Genomic DNA, 17,195 nt, shown 5'->3' with positions numbered 1-17,195 from the left:
GTCTAAGGCGCCACGATTCGCTGTGCAGAGTTGCGTCCCTTGGGCACGCCAGAAACCTATGATTGTGGGTTCGAATCCCGGTTCGCCCCGATTATGTTTCTAGGTTTGTCAGCACCATACCCGTGCTCGTGGGTTTCACCGAAGTGGTAAACGTCTTAGACCTGCATCACTTCGGGCTTTCCTCCCACATTAAGCTGACATGCCACGATATAACTGGAATACTGCTAAAAGCGGCGTTAAACCCAACTCACTCATGTCATCCTGGAAATAGTATTTCCTTTTCAACTGGAAAAGTTTTATGATTTCTAAACTCTTGGATGTGGTGCTAATTTCAAATCTAGATTCCATTGTAATCAGTGCCTTGTGTTATTCGTTACAAGGATGCTGTTATGTATTCACTGATTGTTGGCTGTGAATGCATTGCGTCATTTTTGTGATCTGAAGAAGGGAATGCTTGAGTGATCTATTCTCACAAACCATTGGCAAGCCAATAGCCTTGTTTACGGTTTGATATCCTTTTTGCCTAATAAGGAGGCTGTCGGGTAGCCTAGTGGTTAAAGCGTTCGCTCGTCATGCCGAAGACCAGGGTTTGATTCCCGACATGGGTACAATGTGTGAAGCTCATTTCTGGTGTCCCCCGCCGTGATATTGCTGGAATATTGCTAAATGCGGCGTAAAACCAAACTCACTCACTCACTCACTATGTGTAACAAGCAGGTGTGAAAAAACTGTTCAAAATAAACACACTGGTCCAGCAGTAGAAACTAACAGTTTCAGTCCACTAGTCCTTATAATGATTAAATATAGCAAAACCCCTAAAAATGGCAAATTTCTACTAGTCCTTATGACACCTTTACAATTGGGCAGTTTGGCAAGGACTACAGGACTAGTGCCAATTTCTTAATCTGTGGTCAACAGGGGCGATCTGAACAGTTATTAATCGGTATAAGAATACTGCTATTGTCAACAGGGCTTGCCTGTTGCTATTTCTACTATCCATGAGCCAGAGGTCTCGCAATTAGCCAACTTGATGTCTTGAGAACATTGAGAGGATAATAGTAAATATAAACAGAATTTAATAAAGGTCACTGACAACAAACACTTCAAACTTACAGAAATGAACATGAATATATCTCAAGACAACCTGGCTGTTCTGAAATGCAAACATGCCAGTGAATTTGGATGTAGTACCTACATCAGTGAAACATCAAAAACAGCTGGTTTAATGTATTCAGGGAGGAACAAACTAATAGCAATTGAGATAACTGATTGTTTCACCTCTATTCATGCCATACACTGTTCATGACATACATTGATACACAAGCCGATGCTACAAACCAAACATGCAACAAGTTTTCAAGAACAAAACATTTCAACTTCTCAGTACATGAGATATTTCAAATAGGTTTTGAAAGATTTAGGCATTGAAATCAAATGAATTTTCTGGGCATTCACATGAATGATAACATATAATCAATAAACTGTGAAATGAATAATTTTCCCAAAGCCTGAAAGATACTTTCAACTGGGGTCAGATCCTTTGGATGAGCGGTGAATGCAGAATGGCCTTTGTGAAACAGCAGATCCACAACTCAGTTGATCCTCCGCTGCTGGAAGTAGAAGAAAGTCTCCTTGATAATATCATTCCTGTGTCTGCCTGGCAACATTTCTTCCTGGTGGGAGAAGAAGGTGGAGGGTTGTCTCCCTTCAGCAAAATCAACGGCATTAATATTGATGTTGGGGAAGTTGCTATGCATCCAGTTGAGGAACCTATGTGTTGGGAAATTGATCTTCTTCAGCAGGGCTTCCATGAAGTACATGTCCTTACTCTGGAATATGTTGACAGGGATGGTGTAGGACTTTGATATCTGTGTTATGTTCTCATTCTCTTGTATCAGATGATCAATGTACCAGGAGATCATATGACGAGGTTTAAGAGTGTGGACGTTTGTGGAGATCTGGTACTTTTCTGCAGCTTTGTTGCAAGAACTTGGTGCCAGTTTGGCAGATTTGTCAGCATGTTGATAAGGATTATTGATGATATCCTCAGAACTTGTGCTCTGCTTTCTCTTGGCAGCTCTAGTGGTTTCCCTCATACATTCAGAATTAGACAACATTCTTCTCTGGGAAATATTGCCATTGACACCTGGCTGGTTAATTTTGGGTGACATATCCAGAGGTGCAGACTGCTGAGGAGGAACATACATGTGTGTCTGCGGAACTTGGGCCCTCTGGGAATCTGCTGGTATCATACTTTCTCCTTCAGGAGTTGCATTCCAGTTCCGGTCTAGAACCTGATCCTGATTGTACATCAGTCCAGGTGGAGGCACAGAAGGCACATTGTTTGCCATCCACTGTATATGTTCTGGTGCGAGATGTCTTGATCTCTCCTGCCCATAGAAAGAACGTGGTTCTTGAAGGTTCTGGTAAGCCGGTACACCAACCTGGAAGAAGTTTCTCTGACCACGATTTGGCATTGAGACTTGCCTTCCTCCAACATCAGGAGTAGAGCTAGCCAAAGGACATCCAAAGGATGTGTCTGTACCTGGCTGGCTCCAGGTTGAATGAGCAGATTTACCCAGGGATTCTGACATCCCGAGCCGAGCCTGATCAAGGGTATGGTGTTGCATCGCTGACATTTGCTGAGACATAACAGGCTGTCCAAATGCATCAATGCCAGGAACTGAATCATATGCACAGTTGTTATCTACGGGTACAAACAATGTGTCCGGGACAGATTGCTGGGAACACCTGTTCTGAAGCTGGGGAAACATGTCATGACTTTGAGCATTGTGATATAGAGTTGGCTGACTGAGAGACTCCATTTCAGGGACCATCTTTTGATTCCTTGTGTTCAGTGCATGATTCACATTGTTCTCAAATGCAATATGAGTGGAATCAAAGGAGAGTGATGTGATGAATTCACTGACACCTGATGTTGACTTTGCTCCAGGTTGTGAAGGTTTTGAAGTTCTGATTGAATGATCAAGGCCACTAGTTTGGAGGGAGCTGTTCTGTGTTAAAGAGCTTTCTTTGTAGCTTGAATTGCAGGTCTCTGGGTTGGATGCCTCAAATGAGGATCCAGTGGTTGAAGGATCCAATGTTTTATCGCTATTCTGGGTACTGATTTCGTCAATACTGTCATCATTTCCATTAGTAAAATATATCATATTTCCATTTTGTTCAGCATTTCCATCTGACATTACAGGATGCTTCGTTGCACAAGGATTCATCATGATAACTCCAGTGTGGCTGCCTTCGACTGACAGCCTGTTATTGTTACAGTTCCCTTCAGCAGGTCTCTCTTTGGCTTGTTCATTTTCACAACCAGTGCTGACATGTTGATGTGATGATTCCAGCTTGGGGATGTTCATGGCAGCACTGTTGCTGTTGCTATCCTCAACTTCTATCTTGATTTTGACACTGCCAGTCCCTTCAGTTGGTTGTTGACACTTGTCTCTCATGGCTTCACTCTCTGCCCCAGATGTGTTGCACAGTAACAGGAGGTTGCCGCAGTTTTCCATTCCAAGCTGTTGACTCTGAAACATACAGACCATTATTACATCAATTAACCAAACATACGGAAATCGAATCAAAATATTGGACACGATTATATCCATTCTAATGGCTCTGAGACCGCCTCTGTGGTCTAGTGGTAGAGCGTCTGCCCGGAGAGCGGAGGGTCCGGGGTTCGACCCCCAGCCGCGTCATACCAAAAGACGTTAAAAGATGGTACTTGTTGTTACCCTGTCTGGCGCTCGGCATTAAGGGGCTAAAACAAGGACTGGTCGGCTCGGAGTCAGTATACTGTGTGTGAGTCGGGTATTCATGTTAAACTGCGGCATGGTATCTCGGTGAGCTAGCACTATAAATCGGCATCAGTCCGGACTAGTACAAGCAGCCACACACACACACACATACACATGCATGCACGTCGCTATATAAGTGCAATAATCTTGGATGCGATGTTAAACCCCATTTCACCTCACCTCTTATTCCTGTCAGCTGTCAACATTAAAGCTTCAACTGGGGGTTTATGGGTTACAACTAGTCCCCAGCTACCAATGCTGGTCGTAAGAGGGGACCAAATGGATGGGGTGTTCAGGCTTGGTGACTTGGTTGACAAGTGTCATTGTACAACACAGGAACGTTGTTCACAAAATTAATCTGAGATTGTCTAATCCAGACATGATTATTTACAGGACATTGCTGGAATACTGCTGAGTTCATAAAAGTAACTTATTCTGTCAACTATATTTTTCACTGGCAATAGCAGGTTTGACTGAATCGACACACCCCTGTTAATGGCCCAATCACCAGATTCATGCATATTTATCATTTAGTGACTTTAGACGGCTGGTGACTGCTATCGGATGCTGCGCTGGCTGTAAGGAAGGCAGCTTCACTTGCCTGTAGAGACAGATTTTCATCTCGTAAAACGATAGTACTCATAGTATGTGACGTAGATGTAATGAAATTAATAGGAAACAATTGTTTACAAATGTGGTAAACATCTGCTGAACGAGAACAATTGGGGTTCACTTAGGCCTATAGCCTGGGTTCAATTCCATATAACCTACTGTGTTGTACCCTGGGTACGTTTCGGTGGTAGGCTATTTTGTTTAACGCCACCCTCAGCAATATTCTAGCTAGACTATATGACGGCGATTTGTAAATAATCTGGTCTGGACCAGACAATCCAGTGATTGACATTATGAACATCGATCCACGCAATTGGGATACGATGACATTCACCTGGCCTGACCACCTGATCCCGCTAGTCGCCTCTTACGACAAGCATGGGTTGCCGAAGACCAATTCTACCCCGGATCTTCACGGGTCAGTTTCGATGGTAAACCGATCGCGAGTGTCCCTGTCAGTTTAACCCTACATTATTTTCAAACGCTCTCTTAAATCTTTAAACTAAACAAAGCTGTGAATTGGAGTTTGAAATGGTCTCGCAGTGCATAGTTTTGAAAAACGAAATTGTTTGAAGGATGGCGTTCTGTTCACAACGTCTAGGCCTATTTTGATTCTATTCCCTCACTTTTCGCCCACGAATATGATGACGTTACGGTCAATGTTACGTAAATTGAATTATGCGTATTCAAACAACACTAATATAAAACAGAAACCGCGATACTTTAGGCAAGATCGATAATGTATCTGTAATATTTGGCAACAATGCTTCCTTCGCACAGCAAACATTTATGTAACGTTAGACCTGGCGTTTGTGTGAAAGTGGGGGCCTATCCTTGCTGTCTAGTTTCACTATTCAAAGTTGATCCTCTCGTTAGTTTGTATGAAAAAGAATACAGTGAGGTCTCACAGACATCCTCTAAAATATAAAAATATATTTAGTCTGTAAATAGATTCAGATCATGAAGCATTATCTGGTAATAGTTCGTACCGTCATAGACGTTTCAACGCTGATTTTACCGTCTGCAATCAAGAATTATGGGAAATATTTGACCGGATGCAGACCGCTAAAATAGTTATTTGGATTTTATTACCCAGTTGTTCGTATACTGATAATTTCAGACTCATATGTGGACATTCAAACTGCTTGACATCTTGTATTTTATGAGTATAGTTTAGGACACCATATTATATTGATTATAACCATTCGTTACTTCCTTTAACAATATTTAATCGTCTTATAATCATAAAACGACTTATTTTTACACTATTGTATGGCTACGCACGGGTCCGTGTCTTACTCCAGGTCGTATTACGTATAACCCTGTTCTTGTCTTATATTTTAATCCCTGGGAACTCTGTCGTTATTTGAACAGAGATTTACATTGATTTCTGTAAAATACTTTTGTAAAGAGAGTTCAACAAATAGCCTTTACATGAATAAGGATGAAACGGCTGGCTCTAATATTGATAAAAGTGCATTATTTTAAGCGCCATGCCTCGGTTCTTTTCACTACTGGCACTACACATTACACAGTGCCTCAATGTTTGCCTCCATTACTAGAGCACGAGTTCCACAACAGGAATTGTCCGAGACATTCTTGTCACTCAGGTCAAATATAAGTGTCAAATGAACCTTCAACAATGTCAAAACCTTAAAAAAATGTTACTTTAACATGCATAATAGTTCCGAGGTATTGAAAGCACTGCTCACTTAAAAAATAATTATGTTTTTAACTCACATACAAAAAAAAACATGGTCTGAATCGTTATCTTGGTTGTTGTTTAATTGTTTAAAAAATGCGAAATATATATGTTGTAATTCATTTTTCTCATAATGTACAGAGACTGCTTCAGTAAGTGTTGTATATACACTTGTATCGACCCCAGCCGCCTTCTCGTATCAAAATCGTGTTCAGCCCCCCGGCGATTTTGGTCATCAACCCTTGTAGTCCGTAAGGGGGGACACACAGTGACTGTGGGTCAGGCTCGGTGTTTGCATCAACCCCGACAACGTAGATCGTTGCTCAGGCATCAATCACTGGTTTATCTGGTTCAGACTCGTTCTTTTTAAATCTGTCGTGATGTAGCTTGAATAATGATTATTTCGGCGTTAAGTTGTACAGAAAGCATCTGCTTGTAAGGTCATCCTCGATTGTTCGATCCGAAATAGGCGACGATACAAATATTCCTCCAATCAAATTACACCAATGAGCGAGAACAACTTTGTGCACAGTTATTTACATGAAAGATTGAGATGTATGGAAAACGAATTTAGGGACTATGAGGAAATAATTTATTATAGTGTGTGTGTGTGTGTGTGTGTGTGTGTGTGTGTGTGTGTGTGGGTGTGTGGTGAGATTAAAGGGTTTGGGGTGACCAAAATACCGGTTCATAGAAATACAGTAAACTACGTTTATTACGAACACGCTTATAACGAGCTGACGGATAAAACGAACTTATTTTTTAGTCCCGGTCATTTCTTGTATATATGCTGTATGTATGCTTATAACGAACTACGGTTATTACCAACTAAAATTAGTGGTCCCTTTGAGTTCGTTATAACCGTAGTTTACTGTAGAAACAAAATACAGTTGAACATAATTTAGGGACAGGTAATTTATTAAAGGGAGGGGATGTCATGAAAGAAATGTGTGGGTGTGTCGGCAAAATATCACAGTGCTAAGGCCAATCTCACCCCCACCCCATAATAATAAATAGCCAGTGCCTTGCCATAATAGAACAGATATATAGTCCAGGTACTCTTGTGTTAGTTCCAGTGACAAGTTCGCGAACACAAGCAGTCACATGTACACGAACCCTCAGAAGCCTAAATCTGCATCATTAACGTGTATATGTTTTAACACAGGATGTAGCTATAGATGTGTCCCCCGTTGTAATTGTATGGGCATGAGTCAATGGGTACCCGGTAGTCCTTTATTGACACGACCCGTGAAGATTCCGGGGTAGAATAGGTCTTCAGCAACCCATGCTTGCCGTAAAAGGTGACTATGCTTGTCGTAAAAGGCGACTAACGGGATCGGGTGGTCAGGCTCGCTGATTTGGTTGATGCATGTCATCGATCCCAATTGCGTGGATCGATGCTCATGATGTCAATCACCGGATTGACTGGTCCAGACTCGATTATTTACAGACCGCCGTCATAAAGCTGAATATTGCTGAGTGCGGCGTTAAACAACAAACCAACCAACCAACCTTTATTGACACACAGCTGTCCTAGGCTATGATCGTGGTTTCATTTACAAGATTCGCCCTGATTTTGGGTTTGTCTGCACCATGGTAGGGGTAATCCTGCACAACCTGCATCAGCTCGGATTTCCTCTCAGGGGAATTGAAAACTCCTCAAAGCATCCTTAACCAAGTCACTCGATGTTGCAGCAACCCATGCTTGACTTATAATAAAAGGCGACTATATGCTTGTCGTAAGAGGCGACTAACGGGATCGGGGGGCGAGGTGCACATCATCGTATCCCAGTTGCGTGGATCGATGCCCATGATGTCAACATTTGGTCAACAGTTGAATTTACTTTTCAGTTATAAAATAGCTGGTCGGTATGGTTATAACAACTCACCACAATGCCCTCAGTTCGTCAGAACCATACCCCAGCTGGGTGGTTTCCACTGTACACACGTCAAGATAAAACTGAAATACTGTTCAAAGCAGGGTTAAACACACTCCCTCACATTTCACATCACAGACCCGTGAAGATCCGGGTTAGAATAGGTCTTCAGCAACCCATGCTTGTCGCAAAAGGCGACTAAGCTTGTCGTAAGAGCTAGGCGACTAACGGGACCGGGTGGTCAGGCTCACTGACTTGGTTGATGATGCATGTCAGCGTATCCGAATTGCACGGATCGATGCTCATGATGTGAATCACTGGATTGTCTGGTCCAGAATCGATTATTTACAGACCGCCGTCATATAGCTGAAATATTGCTGAGTGCGGCATTACACTAACAAACAGACACAAATAAAGCTTAAACCTCTCACAGAGGAGTCTTCTGGCAGGTTCAACCAGATCATGATGTCACACTGTCTTCACAATCACTTTATTGAAGGTCTTTATTGAAGACTTTAATGCCCACCTTGTTGGAGGGTCTCTTCTTTGATTTGAGACACGCGCAGAATGGCGGAAACTGACATTCCGGTTCGTGATTTACAAACAGTAAACTAATTTTAATTTCACGTCTATGACATCACTCGGCTTAGCTTCAGCTCCCAAAAGTACAACCCAAATCAAAGCGAACAAATCATGAAATATTACAAAAACACAACTATATTTAAATTTATTGTATAAAATAGAAATTAATGACACTCATTTATCAATTGATATTGAACAAATGGGAAAAACCTTTACAACTCAATTTGACATTATTGTAAAAAATGAAATTATAGATATTTATGAATTATTACACAAATGGGAAAAATCGTAACAACTAAAGCATCACAAAAATAGTCATAAACTCTACAGACGAAATGATGCGTCATCCTCGATTAACCAGTGGATCCAGTGTATAATCGAGGTAAATGATGACTGACTATTACTAGTACTCTGACCATTAATCATTACAACAGTCGATCAGTAGCGCAGCTTCCTCATCCGAGGACATCCCCGTGGGGGTGGTGCTGGGGAAACTAACAGACACGGGGGTGGTCTCGGGGGGTGGGTCGGCCTCACCTTGCTCACCGCCCCCACAATACTTGGCCAGGCTTTTCCGGAACTCCCGGGAGGGCACATCAGCTGGGGGGGCGGGGCCGTCAGGGAACCCCATGGAGCCCATTAGCTGGTAGCTGTAGGGGCTGGTGGTTGGCGGGGTTGGGGTCAGGAAGGGCGGGGCCTGCTGGTAGGGGGACTCGGCAGCGTGGTAGCTCTTGTAGGCGGCCGCTACGGATGGGGTGGATCTGGTGTAGGGGGGTAGGGTGCCGTACAGGGGGGTGTAGGCGGACGACTGGGGGTAGTAACCGCTTGGGTAGAACTCGCTTGGGAAGAATGGCTCGGCTTTAAACGATCTATGAGATCCCTGACGAAGACCCAGAGCTTCTGCGGTTGTAGTCATCGTTGTGGTTGTGGATGTGGATGTTGTCGGGCCTGCACAGGAGATAATGGTCTGTTGTTTGTAAATACGTTTTGACTTGCATTTTTATTTTCACATTTTACAGTGGGTTTCTTTCATATGAAGTGTACTTAACAGGTGTATGCGTTTCGCGGAGTTGGTCAACATTTGGAATTTACTTTTCAGTTTTTAAATAACTGGTCGGTATTGGTATGACATTTCATCACAATGCCCTCAGTTCGTAAGAACAATACCCCAGCTGGGTGGTTTCCACTGTACCAAACATGTCAAGATATAACTGAAATACTGTTCAAAGCAGGGTTAAACCCACCCACACACTCCCTCACATTTCATATCAGACCCGTGAAGATCCGGGTTTGAATAGGTTTTCAGCAACCCATGCTTGCCATAAAAGGCGACTATGCTTGTCGTAAGAGGCGACTAACGGGACCGGGGGACCCTCGCTGACTTGGTTGATGATGCATGTCATCGTATCCTAATTGAGTGGATCGATGCTCATGATGTGAATCACTGGAATGTCTGGTCCAGACTCGATTATTTACACACCGCCGTACTATAGCTGGAATATTGCTGAGTGCGGCGTTAAACTACAAAAAACAAACAAACAAACTTTTTGAAACTTGAAGACATTTAGTTTGTTGTCAGGGCATGTGGTGTGTGGCTTACCTGAAGTGGCCGCCCAATCTGTGCCCTCTCCTCTTGTCTCTTCTGAAAACATCACACCTTGTTGAACATTTAAAGAGTAAATATTGCTGGGTAACTCGTTATCTATAAAAGAAGATGCTAGACAAGTAATAACTGGATAGCCTTTCCTCTGCAGGGTTAGAAACTAACAGTTTTTGTCCACTAGTCCTTATAATAATAACATATAGCAAAACACTTTATATGGGCCCATTTCTACTCGTCCTTAGGATACCTTAACTATTGGCCAGTTTGGTAAGGACTACAGGACTAGTGCCAATTTCTAACGCTGCTCTGGGGAGACGATTTTGGGGCAATGGTGGGAATTCAACAAAATCGAACACAGAAAGGGCAGGGAACTCTGAGCGCATTCAGAACTGACTTTCACAGGAACACATACAGATGTACACAAAATTCAATTTAAAGTATCAATTTGCACGTCATGTTTAGAGTGTCTTGAATAGTTGTATTTGTGTGAAGGTGTGGATTTTCGTATGATATGATAAGTGAACCTCATCTTTCATCTCTGAACAACAGGTGCGGCTGGGTGGTCTAGTGATTAAAGTGTTCGTTCTTCACGATTAAGGCCCGGTTCGATAACCCACAAAACGTGAATCCATTTTTTGTGTCTCCTACCGTAATATTGAGGGAATGATGTTTTGTTTGTTTGTTGTTTAACGCCTCCCTCAGCAATATTCCAGCTATATGACGGCGGTCTGTAAATAATCGAGTCTGGACCAGACAATCCAGTGATTAATATCATGCGCATCGATCCACGCAATTGGGACCGATGACATGTATCAACCAATTCTGCGAGCCTGACCACCCGATCAGTTAGTTGCCTTTTACGACAAGCATAGTCGCCTTTTACGGCAAGCATGGGTTGCTGAAGACCTATATTCTACCCCGGAATCTTCACGGGTCTTGAGGGAATAAACGCGGCAAAAAATGGTACTCGCTCAGTCACTCTGAACCACAGAAGAGAACAAACGCGGCTTCGCACCTATTTCAAAAAGATAAACAAGAAAATAGGAAGTAACCCACCCTAATCATTCTGATAGATACTGCCCTTAGCGGGACGTACTTATTCCAGTTGTAGTTATCTCCCTTGACTGATCAATGCACTTGAACACGATGGCGGATTGTTTTACCTTTCTGAAGACGCATAATGGTCTGGCGTAGGCTGCCTGTTTCCGTGAGGACGGCGTTGAGTCGACCGACGCTGATGTTGGGGAACTGTTGTCTCAGTGACTGAAGGTTTGCCCCTGCCAGCGAGCTGTGCCCTCGACCTGAAAACCGATACCGTATTTCCTCGATTTAACGCCCGGGGTTACGAATAACGCGGGTAGTTTATGTTATGTAGTTAATGAAATTTTACACACGGATGTTACTGGTCATGATCTAAAAAATAATGAGTTCGAAAATTTGTGTCGTACATTTGGTGAGTTGTGGCCCTTGCTCCGTGTTTTTCAACTTTGTGCATAGTGTGTGCAATGGGGACAAGTTTTCTCAGAAACTACTTAAGTTACATGAATAAAAGTTTGCATGCTTACCTAAAACATACATGTCAAGACAGTTCGAAAATTGGTCCCGTATTTTTTTTACAGAGTTAAGGCCCTTGATCCATGTTATTTTACTTGGTGGATAAGTGTCTGCAATGGGGACAAGGTTTCTCAGAAACTACTCAAGTTAGTTTATCGAAGTGATACTTATCAAGACTAAGGGGGATAGCGATGACACTGTTTTCGTGTCATCTTTCCGATGAGTGAGTGAGTGAATATGGTTTTACGCCGCTTTTAGCAATATTCCAGCAATATCACGGCGGGGGACACCAGAAATGGGCTTCACACATTGTACCCATGTCGGGAATCGAGCCCCGGTCTTCGGCGTGACGAGCGAACGCTTTAACCACTAGGCTACCCGACCGCCCCCTTTTCCGATGAAACGCCGGGGTTAAATAGTGTCTGAAAGAAATATACGCACGTGCGTTTAATCAAGGAAATACCTAAACATTCAGGGTGGAAGTTTTTTGTCAAAGAAGCTGGGTCTTTTAACCCACTGATCAGGTTTGTGGAGAAATTGGGAAATGTAACAGTTGTTCCCTTTATGTCGTAGGTCAAGGACAAAGTGGAAACGTATTTGTATGAGATCGATTTGGCTAGTGACAAAACGTAGACATGACCTTGGATGACGTGTAATACGTCATCCAAGGTCATGTCTATGTTTTGTCATGATTCGGCATGATTCTTAGAAACACGGGTCAGTTGTCCGCATACTATAAATGCCAACCCAGCGTTAACGGGAACCTACCCATCTGCACCTCCTCGGGTACACTATACTTGCCCAACCTTCGTCTAAGCGAACACTATACCTGGTCACACCGCTTCTATGGGATCCTACCCGTCTGGACCTCCTCGGGTAGACTATACCTGCTCACCCCGCGTCTAAGCGAACACTATACCTGCCCACCCTGTGTAAACTGAACTGAACCTACCCGTCAGCACCTCTCGGGTACACTATACCTGCCCACCCCACGTCTACGGGAACCTACCCGTCAGCCCCTCTCGGGTACATTATACCTGCCCACACCGCGTCTACGGGAACTTACCCGTCAGCACCTCCTCGGGTACACTATACCTGCCCACCCCGCGTCTACGGGAACCTACCCGTCAGCACCTCCTCGGGTACACTATACCTGTCCACTCCGCGTCTACGGGAACCTACCCGTCAGCACCTCTCGGGTACACTATACCTGCCCACCCCGCGTCTACGGGAACCTACCCGTCAGCACCTCCTCGGGTACACTATACCTGCCCACCCCGCGTCTACGGGAACTTACCCGTCAGCACCTCCTCGGGTACACTATACCTGCCCACCCCGCGTCTACGGGAACCTACCCGTCAGCCCCTCTCGGGTACATTATACCTGCCCACCCCGCGTCTACGGGAACCTACCCGTCAGCACCTCCTCGGGTACACTATACCTGCCCACCCCGCGTCTACGGGAACCTACCCGTCAGTCCCTCTCGGGTACACAATACCTGCCCACCCCGCGTCTACGGGAACCTACCCGTCAGCACCTCCTCGGGTACACTATACCTGCCCACCCCGCGTCTACGGGAACCTACCCGTCAGCACCTCTCGGGTACACTATACCTGCCCACCCCGCGTCTACGGGAACCTACCCGTCAGCACCTCCTCGGGTACACTACACCTGCCCACCCCGCGTCTACGGGAACCTACCCGTCAGCACCTCCTCGGGTACGGGTATCGAGCGTCCCGCCTCCTCATCCTGCACCTGACGGCGGCGGAGGGCGATCTGTTCCCGGGACACCTTCTGTCTCTGTGCACTCAGACAACAGCTGCTGCAGCCACAGTTGGCGAACAGACAGAAGCGTTTGTGGCCCTTCAGTGGGCTGATGACGGCATGGTTACGACATCGCGCGCAGGAGCGTAGCTGGGTGTCTTTCTTCTTTGCTTTGGTACTCGTAAACTCCTCGGCCATCTTACACCTGTAATTATTAATTAACAATTAACAACCCGCTGCCTTGAAATAATTCACGGCACCTATAGAGAAGACGGAACAATATATAAACCATGACACATTTTGCGGATTGGAAACTACTAACAGGTTGGTTGGTTGGTTGGTTGTTTAACGCCGCACTCAGCAATATTCCAGCTGTATGATTGCGGTCTGTAAAAAATCGAGTCTGGAGGGGCGGTCGGGTAGCCTAGTGGTTAAAGCGATGGCTCGTCACGCCGATTCGAAGACCCGGGTTCGATTCCCGACATGGGTACAATGTGTGAAGCCCATTTCTGGTGTCCCCCCGCCGTGATATTGCTGGAATATTGCTAAAAGCGGTGTAAAAGCATACTCACTCACTCACTCGAGTCTGGACCAGACAATCCAGTGATTGACATCATGAGCATCGATCCACGCAATTGGGATCAATGACATGCATCAACCAAGTCATCGAGCCTGACCACCCGATCCCATTAGTCGCCTAGCTTTTACGACAAGCATAGTCACCTTTTACGGCAAGCATGGGTTACTGAAGACCTATTCTACCCCGGAATCTTCACGGGTCCTACTAACAGGTATTAAAATCAGAATTAGTTACTGTCAATAATAATAATAATAATAATAACAATAATAATAATAATCACCATCATCTGAAGATACGTGTGTGTGGTGGAAGACACATTTGTCTTGAAAATATCTTATTAATTTGCTTCAATACTCAGGAAATATTATTTTTCATATTCATTCTCGCCCGGCATATTCCTGAGCTTACACATTGCGACTGGCCAGGTGATTGAAATCTAACGTCGAATCGGCATTATTTTAGGCATATAGCCACTGACCGGCTAGGTAATCATATTTCAATATTTGATATATATATTTGTGTGTTGAATAAATAAATTCGGTTACCACGTAACAGGGCTCAGCATCCAGCTGATTCCGGCATACCACTACAAAAACTTGAAAATGTTCCCTCTAACTCCAAATGTAGTGACATTAATATTTGTCTTTGAGAATGTCAATAGTGATCTGGGGAAAAATACCAACTTTATAATCCTATTTCCATGATGATAACGTTTGTGTGTTTTTTGTGTGAGAAAGTTACACAGGGATAACCTTTTAATGAAACCTTTTCTTTATCTGCACATGTATAATAAATTACCTCTGAAGCCTTGAAAGAAATAACAACATGTTGTGAAAACATATATATTTTCCTATAGTTTTATTTGCATGATATGTTTGTTTTCTATTTTTATACTGCATATATATGTATTTGAAGTTAAAAGTGTCAAATTCTGAAGAAACCACATGTAAATTACATCTTGATTCATATTCTGGGTTACACATGCTCACTTTGTGACTTGCATAACAAATGTAGGTATGCGACAAAATTTCTTTGCGCCGTATTGTTCCTCTGGATCAGAGTTATCTGGTTACATGATTGTTGAAATGAAAAAGTAATTCAAACTTTCAACAAACAAACAAAAAATAGCTCGGGCCGTTATGAAGTCCGTTCAACTCCATGCATGGTTGTAGCATTAGGAAGCCAGATTGGTGGCTGCGATATAGTACAGAGAGTTCCGCGAACAGGCTATCGCTGTAAGGAGTTTGGTCATAAATAACTGATGACGTCATATTCACGTCACAATGACGTCATGTTGCTTCGTGCACTTTGGGAAGAAGTGAGCAAAATGTAGGAAGCATTCCGACAGTTGTGCATCGTTTAGAAGCTGCTTGACCACGGATGACGACTCCGTTTCCAAAGCGATCGTAGGATTTCAGTCCCCAGGAATCGGCGGTTCCGAGTGGGTCCTATTGTTACTGTTGTATACGCACCAACCAGTTCGCAAAGCGATCGTAGGATCTCAGTCCCTAGGAATCGGCAGTGTCGAGTGGAGTTGGCCTACTGTTGTATAGATTCCACGCACCAAATTTTATATCTTTGGTCTTGGCTTAAAAGTTGTTCATGGTATAGCAATCTAAAATATTCCAGGCACATTTATGAATACCAGAGGTCAACCCACAAGGGATAGAAGTTATCACTGAAAATGAAACCCCAGATTAAATTTTCCAGAATATTTTCTGCCCCTGAGCAATATGGCCGTCGCCTCTACGCCAGCCCCAGTTGTGATGTACCGATCAAGCCCGACCTGCACCTCACTACCTACCCCACACTAAGCTATATATAATATGATTCACTACAAAACTATACTGTTTATTCGGACTTAAATCTTCATTCAAGACAAAACGCAATAATTCTCCATTTCGCAAATTTAAATAAAACTGACATCAACTCATTCAACACCGATCAATGTCCTGCGGTCACCACAAATTCATCGAAATTATGATCGAAGATGTACATGTACATGTATTTATATTTACATGTCCTAAATGCATATGCAGTTAATTCCAAACTGTAAACTAACAACATGTCGATTTCACAGGCAATGTTACATGTCAAACGCCAACACGTGCTACACAATAAATGAAATGAACTACAAAGTTGTCAATATCACTTCCTACCTTTCTTGCGACCAAAACCATAAAGGCGGGCACCTTGTAGTACAATGTTGATACCATTTCTCAAAAAGGGTGTCTACGGTCGTCCGTCGACAAGAAATATTTTCACGCAATGAACATTATGTGGCGTACATCGTAAATATAAATGAGGATCTTTCAAATGAAGGAAATAATAGTTTTGCAAATATAATCAAAATATTTTTTAAATATTTTCGAGGGATGAAGACCTGACTCACCTACCCATGAACTTTACTAGAGTGGACTCTTCCAAGTAAACTATTCACCACTCGCCAAGGAGGGTGCCAACCCCGTCTTCCTCTGTATCCCGAATACCATATCTAACTTTTCACGCTTGTCTCGTTCGCTAACACACGTATCCCGAATACGACTAACACAAATCTCAAAAGCACATTTGTCGGAATTCACTGGTCAAAAGCAGAATATCAATCACAGACGCAAATATTATATAACACGTTCCTAGGCTAGGCATGGGCGGATACAGCTTTTTTTAAAGGGGGGGTGCACAATTAAGATCTATTTATTGTCTTTGGTGGTAATTTATACAGAAATAAAGATTTTTTTCGAAATAAAAACGGGGGGTGCGCACCCCCGCACACCCCCTCTGTATCCGCCCATGCTAGGGTACATATAATGTGAAGTGAAGTTAAAAACAGAAAAAAAGAAAATAAATAAGGTACATTTTCAGTTCAGATGTTGAATTAATCTGCGTACCAAATACGATTTGATTTGTGTCCCGCGTACCACAATGCAGCGTCCCGAATACCCCCTAATTGATAAACAGAACCCCGAATCCCGAGTATTAACCGAAAAGGGGGTTGGCAGCCTCAGATAGTAGATGAAGTCAGCGAGCGAGTAAACTTTAAAGTCGAATCAACAATATTGAACCATATACGTCACTTTCTGATACAACACGGTTGGAATAACGACTAGATATA

General features: G+C 43.4%; 2 protein-coding genes across 2 annotated transcripts; both read right to left on the bottom strand.

Moving 5' to 3' along the window:
• Nucleotides 1-1,059: 1,059 nt before the first annotated feature.
• Nucleotides 1,060-5,454, bottom strand: LOC124117752. The gene is made up of 2 exons (XM_046479746.2): nucleotides 5,411-5,454; nucleotides 1,060-3,539 (listed from the first exon to the last, which is right to left on the bottom strand). The coding sequence occupies exons 1-2, from the start codon at nucleotides 5,414-5,416 to the stop codon at nucleotides 1,593-1,595; spliced, it is 1,953 nt and encodes a 650-aa protein (XP_046335702.2). The 5' UTR covers nucleotides 5,417-5,454; the 3' UTR covers nucleotides 1,060-1,592.
• Nucleotides 5,455-8,713: 3,259 nt separating this feature from the next.
• LOC124117755 (doublesex- and mab-3-related transcription factor 1) lies at nucleotides 8,714-13,704 on the bottom strand. The gene is made up of 4 exons (XM_046479748.2): nucleotides 13,440-13,704; nucleotides 11,349-11,486; nucleotides 10,183-10,224; nucleotides 8,714-9,530 (listed from the first exon to the last, which is right to left on the bottom strand). The coding sequence occupies exons 1-4, from the start codon at nucleotides 13,699-13,701 to the stop codon at nucleotides 9,001-9,003; spliced, it is 972 nt and encodes a 323-aa protein (XP_046335704.1). The 5' UTR covers nucleotides 13,702-13,704; the 3' UTR covers nucleotides 8,714-9,000.
• Between the last annotated feature and the right edge of the window lie 3,491 nt (nucleotides 13,705-17,195).

This window comes from Haliotis rufescens, unplaced genomic scaffold (assembly GCF_023055435.1).
Source record: "Haliotis rufescens isolate VD_foot unplaced genomic scaffold, xgHalRufe1.0.p SCAF_13, whole genome shotgun sequence".
Classification (NCBI taxonomy): domain Eukaryota; kingdom Metazoa; phylum Mollusca; class Gastropoda; order Lepetellida; family Haliotidae; genus Haliotis; species Haliotis rufescens.
Note: the sequence above shows the minus strand (reverse complement) of the source record. Positions and strands in the feature narration are given on the sequence as shown.